General features: G+C 43.5%; 1 protein-coding gene across 8 annotated transcripts in view; it reads right to left on the minus strand.

Moving 5' to 3' along the window:
• ARHGAP24 (Rho GTPase activating protein 24) overlaps positions 1-18,022 on the minus strand; it is a 334,825-nt gene that overhangs the window by 192,533 nt on the left and 124,270 nt on the right. For 7 of the 8 annotated variants that reach the window (XM_075929535.2, XM_075929532.2, XM_075929536.2 and 4 more), the window contains one exon: positions 8,672-8,759. In XM_075929535.2, coding sequence (XP_075785650.2) covers positions 8,672-8,759 — 88 coding nt within the window. Of the gene's footprint in view, positions 1-8,671; positions 8,760-10,080; positions 11,130-18,022 lie in introns of those variants that run through there. The other variant, XM_006115349.4, reaches the window with a different exon arrangement.

Here is an 18,022-nt window from a genome sequence, read left to right on the forward strand (position 1 = left end):
GCAGCTGGATGCCATCTTGGGAGGGGGGACCAGTCATCTTCCCCCCACCTGTCATCGTCGACTTGGGCCAGGACAAGCCCAGTATCAGCCTTCACAAGGGCAGGGTTGTGGAGGAGGCAGCAGTGGTGGTGGACAGCCAGGACAACTATGCCTGCAAGTCAGGAATTGATTCTCAGTCTGGAACCTGTCTCCTCCTCCCAGGATGCTTCCCAGGGCTCAGACAACCCTGGTGAGGCTCTTCAGGTGAGTTCAATCACTTTTACTCTACACAAGTGGGGGCAGGCAACCGTCTGGGAGGGGCTGCTGCTCCTCACTTGGCCTTCTTGGCCTGGGGGGTCGCACAACAGCCTGTGCACATTGAGCGCCAATCCACAGTACTCAGTCCCATGATGCTTTCACACGGGAACCCCTCACTCCTTCTCACAAGGTTCATGGAAACACCTGACTTACTCTGGCCTTCATCATGGGACACCTTCCCTCAACAAGCCACCACTAAGGAGGCTGGGGTCATGGAACCACACAGCAATGCTGCACACGGCATAGGCTCATGCCTGCACTCAGGCAGCATTTGTTCGTGATGAAGCACGGCAATGTGGAAAATGTTCCCTTGCATTGAACCTGTTGGGGGGAAGAAGTGAAGGGAACCCACTAGCAGTGTCTGTGGCAAACGGCCTCTGCAGTTCACACACACAACCCCCAACATCTGAGGAATCTCTCTGAAGGCAGGCAAGTATGGACAGTGATAGGTCAGCTGTTGTTACCTGCACAGCATGTGCAATGTTTGTCTTCTTCCGGGAAGATAGGAGGGATTTCATTTGTACTAAGTGCAAACTGGTCGCCATATTGGAAGAAAAGATTAGAGGACTTGAGGCCCAAGTATCAACCCTACATTTCTTCAGAGAAGATGAAAATGTCCTTGATAGAAGGCAGCATTTAATATTGTGAGCACAACAGGCTGAAGGACCAGTGAGGGCAGTACAGAACAGGGAAGAAAACTGGCAGCATGTCACCTCTAGAGGAAGGAAGCCAACTCAGGTACCTGCAATTTCACTAGAGGTAAGTAACCGATTTCAGGATCTCTGCACAGGAGAATGCTTTGGCAGAGACCTCTCAGAGAAGGGAACAGAAGATGGCTCAATTGACCGGAAGGCATGGGATGCATAGTCCTAGGGATAGGGGTTCCACGACCACCACCCCCAAGAGAAGAAGACAGACAGGTGGTGGTGGTCGGGGACTTCCTCTTAAGAGGGACTGAGTCATCTATCTGATGTGGTTGCGCAGATGGTGTCCGAGAGAGGGATTTGGTTTCTTTAACCATGGGATGCTGTTCCAGGCACAAGGATTGCTAGAGAGAGATGGGATCCACCTAACCAAGAGAGGAAAGAGCATCTTCACGGGCAAGCTTGCAAACCTAGTGAGGAGGGTTTAAACTAGGTTTGTTGGGGGACAGTGACCTAAGCCCTGATGTAAAGAGGGGAACTGGGATACTGAGAAGAAACAAAGAGGAAGAAGCATCAAAGGAGGACTCCTGATTCAAATGGAGAAGGTAGGTCAATCAACTAGTTATCTCAGGTTTTTATACACAAATGCAAGAAGCCTGGAAAACAAACAGGAAGAATTAAAAGCTCCAGCACAGTCATAGAACTATGATTTGATTGGAATAACAGAGACTTGGTGGGATGATTCATGTGATTGGAGCACTGTCACTGAAGGGTAAAAACTGTTCAGGAAGAACAGGCAGGGGAGAAAAGGAGGAGTTGCACTATATGTAAAAGAGCACTATGATTGCTCAGAGCTCCAGTATAGAGAGGGATAAAAGCCTGTTGAGAGTCTTTGGGTTACGTTTAGAGGTGGGAGCAACAGAGGTGATGTTGTCATTGGTGTCTGCTATAGACCACCGGATCAGGTGGATGAAGTAGATGAGGCTTTCTTCAGACAACTAAGAGAAGTTTTCAGATCACAGACCCTGGTTCTCATGGGAGACTTAAATCACCCTGATACCTGTTGGGAGATCAATACAGCAGAACACAGACAATCTAGGAAGTTTTTGGAGAATGTTAGGGATAACTTCCTGGTACAAGTGCTGAAGGATCCAACCAGGGGCCATGGGCAGCTTGACCTGCTGCTCACAAACGGGGAGGAACTTGTAGGGGAAATAGATGTGGGCAGCAACGTGGGCAGCAGTGATCATGAGATGGTCGAGTTCAGGATCCTGACCAAAGGAAGAAAGGAGAGCAGCAAAATACACACCCTGGACTTCAGAAACACAGACTTCAACTCCCTCAGAGAACTGATGGGCAGGATCCCCTGGGATCCTAACATGAAGACGAAAGGAGTCTGAGAGAGCTGGCAATATTCTGAAGAAGCCTTTTTGAAGGCACAGGAACAAATCATCCCGATGCACAGTAAGATGAAAAGCAAATAGGGTAGGTGACCAGATTGGCTTACCAGGGAAATCCTTGGAGACCTTAAACACAAAAAAGAAGCTTACAAGAAGTGGAAATTTGGACAGATGACTAGGGAGGACTATAAATATATTGCTCAACAATGCAAAGGAGTACTCAGGAAGGCGAAAGTGCAATTGGAATAGCAGCTAGCAAGGGATTTGAAAGGTAACAAGAAAGGTTTCTACAGGCATGTTAGCAGTAAGAGGGTCATCAGGGAGGATGTGGGGCCCTTACTGGATGGGGGAGGTAACCTAGTGACAGATGATGTGGGAAAAACCTGAAGTACTCAATGCTTTCTTTGCCTTTGTCTTCACAACGTAGTATGGGGAAAAGATGGGCATCCCTCGGCGGAGAAGGAACAGGTTAGGAGCTATTTAGGAAAGCTAAACACACACAAATTAATGGGTCCAAATGTAATGCATCCAAGGTTACTGAGGGAGTTGGCAAATGTCATTGCAGAGCCTTTGAAAATTCGTAGAGTTTGGGAGAGGTCCCAGATGATTGGAAAAAGGCAAATGTTGTGTCTATCTTTAAAAAAGGGAAGACGGACAATCAAGGAACTACAGACCGGTCAGCCCTACCTCAGTCCCCAGAAAAATCATGGAGGGGATCCTTAAAGAATCCATTTTGAAGCACTTGGAAGAAGGGAAAGTGATCAGGAACAGTCAACATGGATTCACCAAGGGCAAGTCATGCCCGACCAATCTAATTAGCTTCTATGATGAAGCAACTTGCTCTGTGGACATAGGGACAGTTCTGGCCTTCCTCTATAGAAAGGATGTGGACGCATTGGAGAGGGTCCAGGGGAGGGCAACGAAACATTTAGGGGGCTGAAGTACATGACCTTTGAGGAGAGGCTGAGGGAGTTGGGCTCATTTAGTCTGCAGAAGAGAAGTGTGAGGGGGGATTTGATAGCAGCCTGTGACTTCCTGAAGGGAGCTTCCAAAGAGGATGGAGAGAGGCTGTTCTCAGTAGTGACAGATGGCAGAATAAGCAGAAATGGTCTCAAGTTGCAGTGTGGGGAGGTCTAGGTTGGATATTAGGAAAAACTATTTCACTAGGAGAGTTGTGAAGCACTGGAATGGGTTACCTAGGGAGGTGGTGGAATCTCCATCCCTACAGGTTTTTAAGTCCCGGCTTGACAACGCCCTGGCTAAGTTGATTTAGTTTGGGTTGGTCTTGGGCAGGGGGCTGGACTTGATGACTTCCTGAGGTCTCTTCCAGCCCTAGGATTCTATGATTCTATTATGGTGGCTCTCGTGAGGGTGTCCTGTCACCTGAGAGTAGGGGCGAGCCACTCACAGAGCTCCAGGAAGTTCTGGAGCCACTGCTAGTCACCCTAGCACTGCAGGACGATGCAGTCCCACCAGTTGGAACTGATCTCCTTCCATCAGATGTGGTGTTCCATAGGGTGCAGAGTATGGAGGATCATATGCTGCATCACGATGACATGGCCCTGGATGATGAGGTCCCCCAGTCCGGGCTGCTTGGCATGGTCCTTAATCAGCACGTGGGACGTCTGGATCAATTGCACTGTTAGGTGCAGCACAAGGCCCATAAGCCTGGCACTGCTTTGCAACAGCTCCGGCTCCATCTAGTCAGTGTGGTGGCATCCTCAAGGACAACCAGAGCACATGGCGTGAGTTTCTTGTCCCACGACACGGTAGGCAGTGGAAGAGTGGCATGTGAAATGCAGCTTTAGAAAGGAGCCTTTTTAAGCATGTCTCTCAGCTAGGGTACATCTAGACTGCAAAGCTTTCCCAGGATACCAAGATCATCATAGCTCATCCTAGCATCCCAGGAATGCGTCCACTTTTCCAAAAAAAGTGTCGGAAAAGCAGATGCGTTTTGTCAACATTTACGAGGAAGAAGGGATGTTCCAAAAGAGGGTTTTTTCCCCAAAATTTGACCCTGTATAGAAAAGCCTCTTTTGGAAATAAATCAGAAAAAATATGCAATTTGTGTACTGCAAATTGTGTTTCTTTTTCCAATTTATCTCTGTAGTCTATTTCGATTTTTTTTCAGGAGTAGTTATGTCGACATAAGGTATTTCAAAATAATTTCCTAATGTAGACATGCCCTTCATGTGCTACTTGTTCCCTGCTTGCACCATTGTGGTAGTATGAGTGCTCTCACGTATTTTAATATAATCATCACCACTACCACTTTAACCTATCCTTTCCTGTCATTCCTGCTAGCTTGTAGAAATAGAGTCTTCATTTATAAGCAGAGATCACAGAAAAAAAAAGATGGTAATTTTCATGAGAAAGTCCTCCCCTTTTCACAGTTTTTCTGTGAAAAGTTAAAAATTATACTTTTTGGCTTTTGAAACTGGTTTTCAGTAATTTTTCCTTAAACAGGAACTTTTGAGGATCTTTTTTTTCCTATTAAAACTTGGTTAGACCAAAAAAGTCATTTCAGTGAAAATTTGTTTATAAGTTAGAGCTGGTGTCTAATGCTTGCTTCGCACAACCCTGGAGTCCCCAGGCCAAGGCCCTAATCCCTATGCCATTCTATACCTTGTGAGAAACTGTGAAAGAAACTATTATTTACACCTCCTTGTTGCAGCTTCTACCGATCAGATTAACAGTTACAGTTACACTTTTAGGCTATGTCTACACTGGCATGATTTTCCGGAAATTGTTTTAACGGAAAAGTTTTCCGTTAAAAGCATTTTCGGAAAAGCGCGTCTAGATTGGCAGGACGCTTTTCCGCAAAAGCACTTTTTGTGGAAAAGCGTCCGTGGCCAATCTAGACGCGCTTTTCTGCAAAACAGCCCCGATCGCCATTTTCGCGATCGGGGCTTTTTTGCGGAAAACAACTCTCTGCTGCCTACACTGGCCCTTTTGCGCAAAAGTTTTTCGGAAAAAGACTTTGTAGACAAAGACTTTTGCCCGAACAGGAGAAGCATAGTATTTCCGCAAAAGCACTGACAATCTTACATGAGATCGTTAGTGCTTTTGCGGAAATTCAAGCGGCCAGTGTAGACAGCTGGCAAGTTTTTCTGCAAAAGCAGATGATTTTGCGGAAAAACTTGCCAGTCTAGACACAGCCTTAATGTATTCAAGTTCAGTCTAAGTTGTGGACAATTGTGTCAGTTTTTAATTTTATGTGAGCAAGAGTTATTATGAATTCATAATGCACACACCAACACATCTTTTTTAAAATTTGGCTCCCTTAGAAAACTATGGCCTAGATCCTTTACAATAAGACATATAACTTGGCAATAAGTCATCTCAATCAAAAGCAAGAAGGCACCACAGTATTAACAATAATTTGTATTAATAACAATATATCTAGTTCACTGGTTTAAGTATGTGAAATGTAATTTGACCTCATTTTAACTGAACACATGGTTTTGATATGCCATTTTTGGAGCTATAGCAAGGAGAAAAAGTCCTCCTAAAATGGTGACCGTATCACTTTATTTTGCACACTTCATTCTAACAGTATGTAGTATAAATGTCTTGCTCTGTTTTTAAGAGATGTATACAAAAAGACTGCATTAAACAGGGGAAAGAGAAATAAAGACATTCCTGTATTTCTGACACAAATTCCACCTTGAGCTGTTAGATTGGAAAATTGCTCCCATCCTTGGTCTGAAATGGCTCTATATGATAATCTTCCAGGCATCTATTTGATAGCACATTTGCAGGAGGCCTGTTACTGGAATGAGGAGAGGAAAATGAGCTTTTGTAAATTGTTGGCTAGGTGGCCAACTTGAGTTACTGTTTCTGTCTGAAAGTTTGTTTTTAATGCTGATAAGGCTATTATTATATTGTGAATTCAGTTAGGCACCAATGCTCCTACAGCTTTTGTATAGGCAACTCATTATTTAAATGTAATACGTGAAACAAATAATTAAAAAGGGAGTGTCACTGATTCAATTGCTAATACTCCAGGGCTACGTCTACACTGGCCCCTTTTCCGGAAGGGGCATGTAAATTTCACTAGTCGTCGTAGGGAAATCCGCGGGGGATTTAAATATCCCCCGCGGCATTTAAATAAAAATGTCCGCCGTTTTTTTCCGGCTTTTAAAAAAGCCGGAAAAGAGCGTCTAGACTGGCCCCGATCCTCCGGAAAAAGTGCCCTTTTCCGGAGGCTCTTATTCTTACTTTGAAGTAAGAAAAGTAATACTCAATGACCAGTGTAGACGTAGCCCTGTAGACAGGAGTACAAAATAATTTTTGATGGTGAGGCCACTCCAATAATTGGATAAGTGGACAAGGGCTGCATTCTTCCATGATATTAATGGAGGAGGTGCAAGGTCTGGGATTGAGATTCAGGGCAGAAGGGAACTTGGGGTAAGGGTGTGGGATATGAGAGGGACTTGACATTTCATCACAATCTACATTACAAGTGTGTCTGATATTTTTGTTGAAATCAACTGGCCACCCTAGACTGAAGAAGGGTTTTGTGACTTGGGGCAGGAGGCCATGTATGGCTATGAATACTGTGAGCCTAGAGGGGGGAGGGGTACTTCCCACACTGCCTGTCCTGCAAACAGGCAGCTCTGGCCAATGGGAGCTGCAAGATTTTGCTGGGGCTGGGGGCAGAGCATGAAGCCTCTCCTCCCTTGCCTCCTAGGCTCACAGGCTGTGTCTACATTGGCAAGATTTTGCGCAAAAGCAGTTGATTTTGCGCAAAATCTTGCCGCCTGTCTACACTGGCCGTGAGTATTTGCGCAAGAACACTGACATTGTAATGTACATAATCAGTGCATCTTGCGCAAATACTCTGACACTCCTGCTTAGGAATAAGTCCTCTTGCGCAAGAACACTTGCGCAAGAGGCCAGTGTAGACAGGTAACATCAATTTCTTGCACAAGAAAGCCCGATGGCTAAAATGGCCATCGGAGCTTTCTTGTGCAAGAGAGCGTCTACACTGGCACGGATCTGACAGGTCGGATCTGGTGACTTGTCAGGCTGCATCCGGCCTATTGCCATATTTTGCCTGCCCGTGTGCTACCTCAACTCATCCTTGTCTACCAACAGTCTAGCCTACGAGCCTCCAGGTTTGCACAGCAGTTCCTACCCTCTCCTTTCTACAAACTACCAAAGTCCTTCTCTTATCTCTACAGATTCATATATTCCAATACCAGAATACCACTCTTATCATCTTCTCTGGCCTCCTGTATAACACAGGCCATAGAACACACCCAAAGTAATTCCTAGAGCAGAGGTTTTAGAAAAAAACATCCAATCTTTATTTAAAAATCAGTGGTGGAGAGTCCACCACTCTTGATCAATTGTTTCAGTGCTTAATTGTTAAGATTCATGTCTTATTTCCAGTTTGAATTTATCTAGCTTTAACTTCCAGTCATTAGAGAACATTGTATCTTTCTGGGCTAGATTTATATGCTCCCTATGTAAATACTTACAGACAGTAATGAAGTCACCCCTTAACCTTCTCTTCTTAAAGCTAAATAGCTTAAACTTTGAGTATCATGATGAGTTATAGGCTGGGTGCTTCTGTGCTAAAAGGCTTTCAGTTTTTGCATGTTCTATCCTCCGAGGCATGTTCTGGGACATTCTCAGTTTATGCTACATAAGAATTCTAAGTGAAGGTACTTGAGCTTAGTTCCCATGCATCTAGACCTCACAACTTGTTTCTAAATGAAAGCCATGGATAGGACAACAGAGGAAGAAGTGCAAGTTGCATCTAGTAAATAGCAGGCTGAAAGATTTGGGAGGGCAGGCCAGTCAGCACATGGGTGGAGTGAACAGTAATACTCAATGACCAGGGATTTGACCAAACCAACCTCAACTTTTAAAAAAGGATGAGACTTTAGTTTAAAAAACAATGCTCCTTAATTGTGTCAAGGTAGGTTCATGCATCACTAGTCACAAAGAAAGATCCTTAATACTGAAAGCCATCCTAGCAGAGAGCACTACAACAAACTGGCTGTTAAATCACTTTACATTTACGATACAGAAGGTTCTAGCGTACTTTGTAACAATCAGTGTCACAAAAGCAGTGCCAGATATGCTTATCCTTCCAGCAGCCCATTTCACACAATGCCCAAAGCCTGTATCATGATTTTTCCATGCAGCTCAGAGATAAAGGAATATAAATACATATGAAAGAATATATCATTAGCAAAATTAACCAATTTTTCTCTTAAATTGAAACATTAATCATCTTTAGCTTCTGTTCAGGCTGAATAAACCCAGTCATTAGTCACCAGGAACAACATTTTAAAGAATTTTACAGAATTATCCTACCTGGAATAACTTCAAAGAGGAACTTCCCTGGATTTTCTTCATTGCCAGGATGCTCAGTGACTCTGTTTCCAGGCAGGAAAATGGCCCCCTAAAAATTAACAAATAGAATCAGAACTGCTGTCCTCTTATGATATTACTGATTTCTCTCTCAAACTTTGGTATATGAAAATTATGAATGAAGGCATCAGTATATGTCTAGGAAACTGGGTAGGCCTGGGGAGGACTTAACCAAGCTAACTACTATCCCCTCCTTGTGATGGATGTTCAGTGTAGCCCTCCATAGCAAAGGGATCAGATAAAATGTCATGGTAAAGGATTTAAAAGAATAATTCTTTAAAGGAGCAGACAGGGGGGTTGGGGTTCCTACCACTGGTACAGTGGGGAGTTAACATTTGTTTCCTTGGTGGCCTTCTCTTTAGTCTTGATATGAGGGGTATGGCAGGGGGAGACCAGGGGCGTGGCTGGGACCAGATGGGGAAGGTGGGACCCTCAGAGTATATAGAAAGGAGAACTTAATTACCATCACAGGACCAGTTTATTTGCCAAGAATTTCCAGATATTTAAGAATAATGTGATGGCTTATTTAAAACCAAAACTGTCCTTTTTCTGGCATTTATATGAACAGAGAAACTCCAATCAGCTGACCCATGAATAGCCTCCTGAACTGAACTCAATCTATAAAGCACTCCAGGGTAATATGAAGCTGAACTCTGCAGCATCTCTAGATTCTGCTGCACTCCAAGATGTCAGACTGGAGATTTTGCTACATATTTAAATTAAAAACTGGATTTAACAAAAATAATTTTATATGAAAATGATCAGTACAATCAATGCAAATACGCTCTGATTTTTCTTATATGAAATTCAAAATCACTTAATTATGTTCCCATATTTTCAGTTTTCTGACCACTTTTGGTTAGACAACACATAACTGCATCATAGAAGGATGCCACAAGTTTGGCAGCTGGGCAGGGTACAGTTGGGTATAGAACACATGGGAATGTCAGAGAGGCACTTGTAGTTTGTGAGACATTCTACAATCATCACAAAAATAACAATATTGAATTAAAATTTATCAGAGATAACATCTCATGTAGATGAATGGGGAAATTCATGCTGAGAGCTAATGCTTCACTTTCTGCAGATGCAGCAAGAAAACAGTATTTATTGCACATGCTTCACATTTTAAATTGATCTTTGTAACCTTTAGAACTAGAAACATTTTTTTTTTAAAGAAAACTTTGATTCTGGAGCACTATGGTGTGACAAGTGGTAGGAAAAGAGACATTTCCACAGCACATTCTGCATCTACACAATTGCAGAAAGGAAGCCTAACTATCTACAATGCTTTATCAAATTCCTTAACGCTAGCTCCCTACAAAAATATAATCTGAATTCCATTCTCTTACCCCACTAGAGCTCTGCAGTAATCTCAGAATCTTCAGTGAAGTTACTGTGGATTTACAAAATGCAACAGACTAGAATTTAGACCTGTCTGTGCACTTTTGGTGGAAATACATTTGATACTTTCTTTCAATCTATCTTGCTGGGATTACACCCAATTATACATATTGCTCCCAGCAGGCCATTCATGGTTGCTATTTTTTGTCCCTCTTTCTGCAGCCCTGAGGCATACAAAACACAAAATACATGCCATTTTCTCACTGTTAGTACAATCATTGCTTTACTTCACTGTGTGCAAGCGGCAGCCAGTTTAGACATGCATTTGCTGGCTAACACACAGTATTTTGTGCTCTCCTTCTCCTCCTTCCTTTCTGAACTGTAACTAATCACTCTCTTCTTGTTCCGCCCCTTTCCAGGCACTCCTTCAGAGCCAGCCTTCCCATTCTGCCCACTCCAGCTGCACAGAGGGAACAACTGCGATGTGCTTAAAGTCTTTATTACACATTTAAACCCTTCAGATAGTAGAGGGGATTTTAAACTAAGTATTCAACCCAAAAGATGATTTTTAAAAAGTTGCCTTGTTTACCTGAGGTTACAAAATTAAAAACAGTTTGGAAGATGCATTTAAGTGAAAATATCACTGGGATCTGTTTCCTTGACACTCCATTTCTGAAAGATACACCATTCCTTTGTGTGACACTTCCTTTTTCACCATCACATGGTGTCATATCCTCCTAAATGTCCAGGTAAGCCGCAATTAAACTAGGACGAGTTGGACTTTAGGGGGTAATTTTCATAGCAGTGTGAAGAGAATTAAGATGAATAATCTCCATTGATGCTTAATTCCCAATACTCTACATTTGCCACAGGGTATGGCCTCATCCTGGAAGTAGATGAGAGGTGACTTACATAATTCATACACCTAAATAATTGAAGTCCGTATTCCATTGCTCACAATTTAAGAGAACTGAGAATCAGTGACTGTCATGAAGTCAACTGCAGGATTACATTAGATACACATGCACACACAGGGTGAAATACTACCATTTAATACTCAGAGGGAAACAGACTAAAGCAAGGAAATATAGAAAATCTTTGCTAATTGTCTTTAAACATATTTGTGACTAGACTCCTAACAAAGAGAACATAAGGAAATCATCACCGGTTAACAGCCACCATGTTGTGTCTTAGATCCCTTTATGTGCTGCATACCTTAAATAAGCCTATGGGCTGAAAATCCTTATGGAACTTTAACTGAAATAATAGTGTGCCAGTTCCTACAAAACAGATGGCCACCCAGGGTTTTTCATTCATCATCATACCACAAACCAGAGCCGTGCAGGCGTTCACAGATTCAAGATGGTCTCAAGTCCTTCTACTCCAAGGGCCTGATCTTGCAAAGCGTTGAACTTCTTAACTCCCAATGAAGTCAATGGGAGAAGAATGAGCTCATCACCTGACAGGATGGTATGTGGCACCTCATCAAACTGAGTGCTAGAAGCACAATCCTTGAACACGAGGCAAAAACTGCCTTTTCAACTGTAGGATCGCATCAGCAAATATACATTTTTATTTAAATGAGACAGCGGTACACATAATTTATTAGACAGTGCGTTATAAACAACAACGGTCATTGTAACATTGGTAAGATTATTCTAATAGTCTGTCGCTTCTCTCATTCATACTACTTCTATGTTGAGCTAAATGTATTTACATGAAATAAGTCTAGAAATCTGGGTTCAGTTCATGCCTCTGCTAGGGTATGTCTACACTACAGCACTAATTCGAACTAACTTAATTCGAATTAGTTAATTCGAACTAAGATAATTCGAATTAGTGCATCTAGACCTAAAAACTAATTCGAATTAGCGTTTTGCTAATTCAAACTAGCATGTCCACATTGAGTGGACCCTGAACCGAAGTTAAGGCTGGCTGGAACCAGTGCTGGCAGGGCATCAGGTTAGGACTTAGAGCGTGGAGCTGCTGTCTCAGGCTAGCCGAAGGCTGTGCTTAAAGGGACCTGTTCCCCACCCCGGACAGACAGTTCTCAGGGTTCCCCGCTTGCTTGTCTACCTCGATGAGGGACGGCAAAGCAGTCCTGGCTTGGAGTGCCCTGAGTGCACATCATAGCACTCGGCCATCAGCCCGGTTGCACTTGCCGCAGGCTGCCATCCAGAGGGCTGTCAGGATCCAGGAGGCCCTGCAGGAGAGCTTCCACCCCGAGGAGCCCGCAGAGTCACCCCAGTCCTCCCCATCGGGGACTCGTGGCCCATTCCTCCCTCACCTCATTCCACTTACCCCTCCCTAGCCCCCCTTCCTGATGTAAAAAATAAAGGACACTTGTGTTCAAAAATAGAAACCCTCTTTATTTAACAAAACTGGGGGGGGAGGGGATTAACCACTGGGGAGACTGGGAAAAGGAGGTGGGAGAGGGGAAGAGAGAGGGTGGGACAGGGGAGTGGGAAACCTGGGAGGAGGGAGCTACAAGGGGAAAGCCAGGGGAAGAAGGAGGGGAAGTATAAAACTATGGTACGCCATATCTTCAGTACCGTGTACAGATGTGGTCTCCTCACCTCAAAAAAGATATTTTGGCCTTGGAAAGGGTTCAGAAAAGGGCAACCAAAATGATTAGGGGTTTGGAACATGTCCCATACGAAGAGAGGCTAAAGAGACTGGGACTTTTCAGCTTAGAAAAGAGGAGACTGAGGGGGGATATGATAGAGGTATATAAAATCATGAGTGGTATGGAGAAGGTGAATAAAGAAAAGTTCTTCATTAGTTCCCATAATAGAAGGACTAGAGGACACCAAATTAAATTAATGGACAGCAGGTTTAAAACTAATAAAAGAAAGTTCTTCTTCACACAGCACATAGTCTACCTGTGGAACTCCTTGCCACAGGAGGCTGTGAAGGCTAGAACTATAACAGAGTTTAAAGAGAAGTTAGATAAATTCATGGAGGTTGGGTCCATAGAGTGCTATTAGCCAGGGGCTAGGAATGGTGTCCCTGGCCTTTGTTTGTGGAAGGCTGGAGATGGATGGCACAAGACAAATCGCTTGGTCATTGTCTTCAGTCCATCCCCTCCGGGGTACCTGGTGATGGCTGCTGTCGGCAGACAGGCTACTGGGCTAGATGGACCTTTGGTCTGACCCAGTACGGCCATTCTTATGTTATGTTCTAAGCTCAGCGTTCAGGGTCGGGGGTCTCACTGAACCAACTTGATTTTCATGTAAACCTGCTCCTGGGTTCGCATGTGGCCTTTGGTGGCCAGGCTGGCAGCTATCCTGCCCTAGACAGCCACTTTCCTGTGCCTAGTGCAGAGGTCGTGGATGTTGGAGGCCTTCCCCCAAACCTCGATGAGGTCCACGATCTCTGCACTAGACCAGGCGGGTGCCCACCCCTTGTGGCCCCAGGCAGGCTCCTGTGAGCCGCCAGCCTGGTCCTGAGAAGAGGCGGAGGGCTGGGTGGCAGCGGATGGCTGGCTCATGCCATGCCAGGTGCAGGGTCTGCTGGCTTGCAACTGGCACAGGCACTGTAGCCAGACCGTGCCCCTTTAAGGGCTCCGGGGCCAGGAGGGGGGCAGAAAAGTTTCCCTGGTTTGGCCCAGAGTGACCACCAGGGCAACCTGGGAAGGGCTAGCCTCCAACTAGTTCAAATTAAGTGGCTACACAGCCCTTAATTCGAACTAGGCGTTACTCCTCGTAGAATGAGGTTTACCTTGTTCAAATTAAGCGCTCTGCTAGTTCAATTTAAATTTGAACTAGCAGTTTGTATGTATAGCTGCTATTAAAGTTAATTCGAACGGCTGTTAGTTCGAATTAACTTTGTAGTGTAGACGTACCCCTAGCAACTTCCTGTGTGGCACAGGCTGAATTATTTAATCTTCTATTTGTAGTAATATTTATCTTAATACAAATCAATACTACTTGTGAAATAAAACTTCCTTTCTCCCACCTGCTACTTGTAGTGTCTATTTAAACAGACTGTAAATAGACAAGGCTGGAATTAGGTATTACATGTTTGTCCAGTTCCTCAATCCATCCAGCATCTCTTAGCACTACTACAATGCAAACGACAATAAAAGTCTGTAACTGGAACCGTTTGAGCAAAATCTGTTCCTTATGTTATGCTAGGATGAAAGAAACACAGCTTCTTTGCATATGATAACTTTAAAAAAAAATCAACATTGCAAGCTGAAACTTTTGACATCACAGGTTCTTACAGTCTCCCTATTCAAGTCAATGAATCTCTCTATATTGGTTTGAAAAAGAATTTTAATGGTAGTTTCTTTTGCTGAGACATTTGTCAGCTATTTTGTGGCTTCATTACTTCTCTCGAATATGTTCATTTCCCTATTAACATTTTTGTTATGCTGCTGGAAATGTTAATATTTATAGAAAAAGTCAAACTTTTCTTTCTAAAGCAGACTGGATTGTTACCATATCTTTGTTCTAAGGGTTTGCTACTAATGCTAAAATTATCTGAACTCCAGACTCTCTCTATAGCTCTTCACAGAGCCCTATAAGTAGTGTAGGGATATTGGATGGTCATCACAATCTACCCTAACATTTTGCTTTTTATATTAATTCTGTAAATTCTAAACGCAGATTGCGTTATGCCCCTATTCACTGGTAATACTCACCATAGTACTCAAATTGCAGGAAGTACCACACACCAAAGGATTAATTTTAAAAAGTTATTTTATTTGCAGTTGCATGGAAGCAGCATGTTAAAGTGGTGCTAGGTTAAATTTTCAAAGGGGGCAATCGAGTGTTTCTTTCAGTCATTTGTGCATGCATGTTTTATGGCCTGAGAAATGCATGTGCAGAGGTTTGTGTATATAAAGTGTATATTCACAAAAGATGGCTAAGTTGCAGTTGTGCAAAAAACATTTTTTATACACACACATATTTTTGCCCTATAAAACTCACTTTAAAACATCTTTACTTCTTTGATTTGAACATTCTGTCCCTATTTTTACTTTCATTCCAGTCACCATCTTTTATTCCCCCTTCCATCATTTTATTATCACTCTCAACACATTTCTTTGAAGTGTCAGTGTTATGATTTATTTTTAGCCCAAGTCTAGGAACTTGGCCAACCATAACCACATATTTTAGCTTCTCCCAGGAATATCCTGGTACTGTGAGGCAGTGTATTTGTGAATGCACATGTGCACACAAGTTACTCTCACTTGGTAAATCTTTCAACTTTATTTTTCCTAGTCCTTTACTTTTCCTGCTCTGCTGTTTTCTTTAACTATATACAGGCAGTCCCCGGGTTACGTACAAGATAGGGACTGTAGGTTTGTTCTTAAGTTGAATCTGTATGTAAGTCGGAACTAGCGTCCAGATTCAGCCACTGCTGAAACTGACCGCCAGTTCTGACTTACATACAGAATCAACTTAAGAACCCCAAGCGTCCCCAAGTCAGCTGCTGCTGAAACTGATCAGCAGCTGATTCCAGGAAGCCCGGGGCAGAGCAACTCTGCCTGGGGCTTCCTGTAGTCAGCGCTGGTCAGTTTCAGCAGTGGCTAAATCAGGACGCCTGGGGCAGAGCAGAAGGGGTGCTGCTGGGTTGGTCCAGTAGCGCCCAGAGCGGCGCTGCGGGACCAACCGGCAGCGCCCCAGCTGCTCTGCCACAGGCGTCCGAGAAAAGCCTAGTCTGCTGGGGGGGGGGCGTACTAGCTGCGGCCCCCCCACCCCAGCAGACCAGGAAGACGCGGGCGGCGGACCGAGACGCACTGCGGTCCCGCCGCCTGGGTCCTCCGCGGCTTTGCTCCCTGTCTCCCTGGTCTGCTGGAGACCAGCAGACCAGGGAGACGGGGAGCAAAGCCTCTGAGGACGCCGGCAGCGGGACGTCTGGGCTGTCCCGCTGCCGGCTTCCCCCGCGGCTTTGCAAAGTACAAATGGTAGTGGAAAACAGAAGAAATATCTCTAAGCAAGCTCCATTCTATAGTATCACTGCAACCTGCATCTCCATAGCTAGAAATTAAGCTCTGTACTAGAAAAACAAAAACAAAACAAAACTGATAACCCAGAGCTATCACATTTGTGATGATCATCACATACCTATCACTATGCCAAACACTAGCTGAAATCAGTATTCTCAGTTATTAAAACCAAGACAAAAGTTAATAGCAATACCGTATGGTAACAATGAGTACAGTAGTATGTCTTTTTTACAACAGAAGACTAAAAATCAGACAATGTTTCTGCAAAGGAAGGGATTACAAACAAAAGACAGAAATGACCTGGAAACTTGTTAGAGATATCAGAAATAAAGAGAAGAAATAAGAAAGAACCTGTTTCCAAAAGGAGCTGCAGTACAAATTTGGTTCTAGATTGACTTGTTAGCATATGATTCTCTTTCTTTGAAATTCAGCAAAATTGGAGACTAAAGAAAAGGCTGTTTAAATGTTTATATTATTGAACTCATGTAAGATCGTCAGTGCTTTTCCGGAAATATTATGCTGCTCCCGTTCGGGCAAAAGTCTTTTTCCAAAAGACTTTTGCGCAAAATGGCCAGTGTAGACAGCACAGTACTGTTTTCCGCAAAAAAGCCCCGATGGCGAAAATGGCGATCAGGGCTTTTTTGTGGAAAACCGCATCTAGATTGGCCATGGACGCTTTTCCACAAAAAGTGCTTTTGCGGAAAAGCATCCTGCCAATCTAGACATGCTTTTCCTAAAATGCTTTTAACGGAAAACTTTTTGGAAAATCATGCCAGTGTAGACGTAGCCACTGAGTAGAGCCATAGTCTGCAAGAAGACCCATTTCAAGCAATGGAACAAGCCAGAGCATTCCAGAAGTTAGGTCTTACAAAAATAAGAGCAGAACTCATTACCCCTTACAACACCTAACTCCCCTCCCTCCACTTCCTCTAAATAAATGTATATAACATGCCTAATCTTTCAGGTTTTACTCAATCCTTGTTCAGGCAAAATTCTGATGGGAGCAGGTTTTTCTTCAAACTTCTGCCAGTTTTTCTATTTTCTTCTATTTCTCTGAACAATTCTTAACAGTTTACTTTTTGGCTTCTTCTCGTTTACAAGAACATTATGTATGTTTTTTTTCTTCTTCAAGAGTGTAAATCTGATACATTTGGCATACACTTCATTGGAGATCAAAGACGGAATATCAGTATTGTATTTCATTTGTTCCTTATAATTCCAGGTCCAAACACCTTGGCTTCCAATGTTCAGGAATGTGAGGACCTAGAGATCTGTTTTAAGCCTATTTTTATTTTCACAGCTACACAGATCTCTTTAGGGGGTTTCTTCCATTAAATCAATCCTAGCCATGTACAGGAGTAGAGCACACATCTTTACCTCTAACAGATATTTAGTCTACTCAAGCAATGCCTCACATGGCTAAGGCAGTGAAGGCTGTCTAGTTTCTCACTGTTAAAGCCCTTGCCAGCTGCCTTCCCTTGCCAGATCCTTTTGTCACTGCAGTGAAGAGTGGAGAGCAGGAAGTTGCTAGAACCTTTTTATGCTGTCTCAGCCTTTCCCAGTGGCATGTAGCTATGCACCACAGAGGGAAGTCTGGACACAGCCTGTTTATCACTGCAGTATGTAGCTACCACATGTAATGCCTGTATCCCAAGAAGCTGTACATGTAGACATAGACTATATCTAGACTGCAGGCTTCTTTCGGAAGAAGCTTTTCCAGAAGAGATCTTCTGGGAAAATTCCTTTTGAAAGAGCATCCACAAAGCAAAAGCGCATTGAAAAAGTGATCTGCTTTTTCGAAAGATAATGTCCACATTGATTGGACACTATCTTGCATTTAGCTTGTGATTACTATGGACGGAATGGTCACCAGGGCACCTGTGCTTTTTCCTGGAGGACTCTTCTTTTTAAAAAAAAACCTCTTCCCCGTCCACACGCACCTTTTTCCAAAAGAGCTCTTTCAGAAAAAGGCTTCTTCCTCCTAGAAAGAGGTT

The sequence above is a fragment of the Pelodiscus sinensis genome, chromosome 4 (assembly GCF_052426305.1).
Source record: "Pelodiscus sinensis isolate ZL-2025 chromosome 4, ASM5242630v1, whole genome shotgun sequence".
NCBI classification, from domain to species: Eukaryota; Metazoa; Chordata; order Testudines; family Trionychidae; genus Pelodiscus; species Pelodiscus sinensis.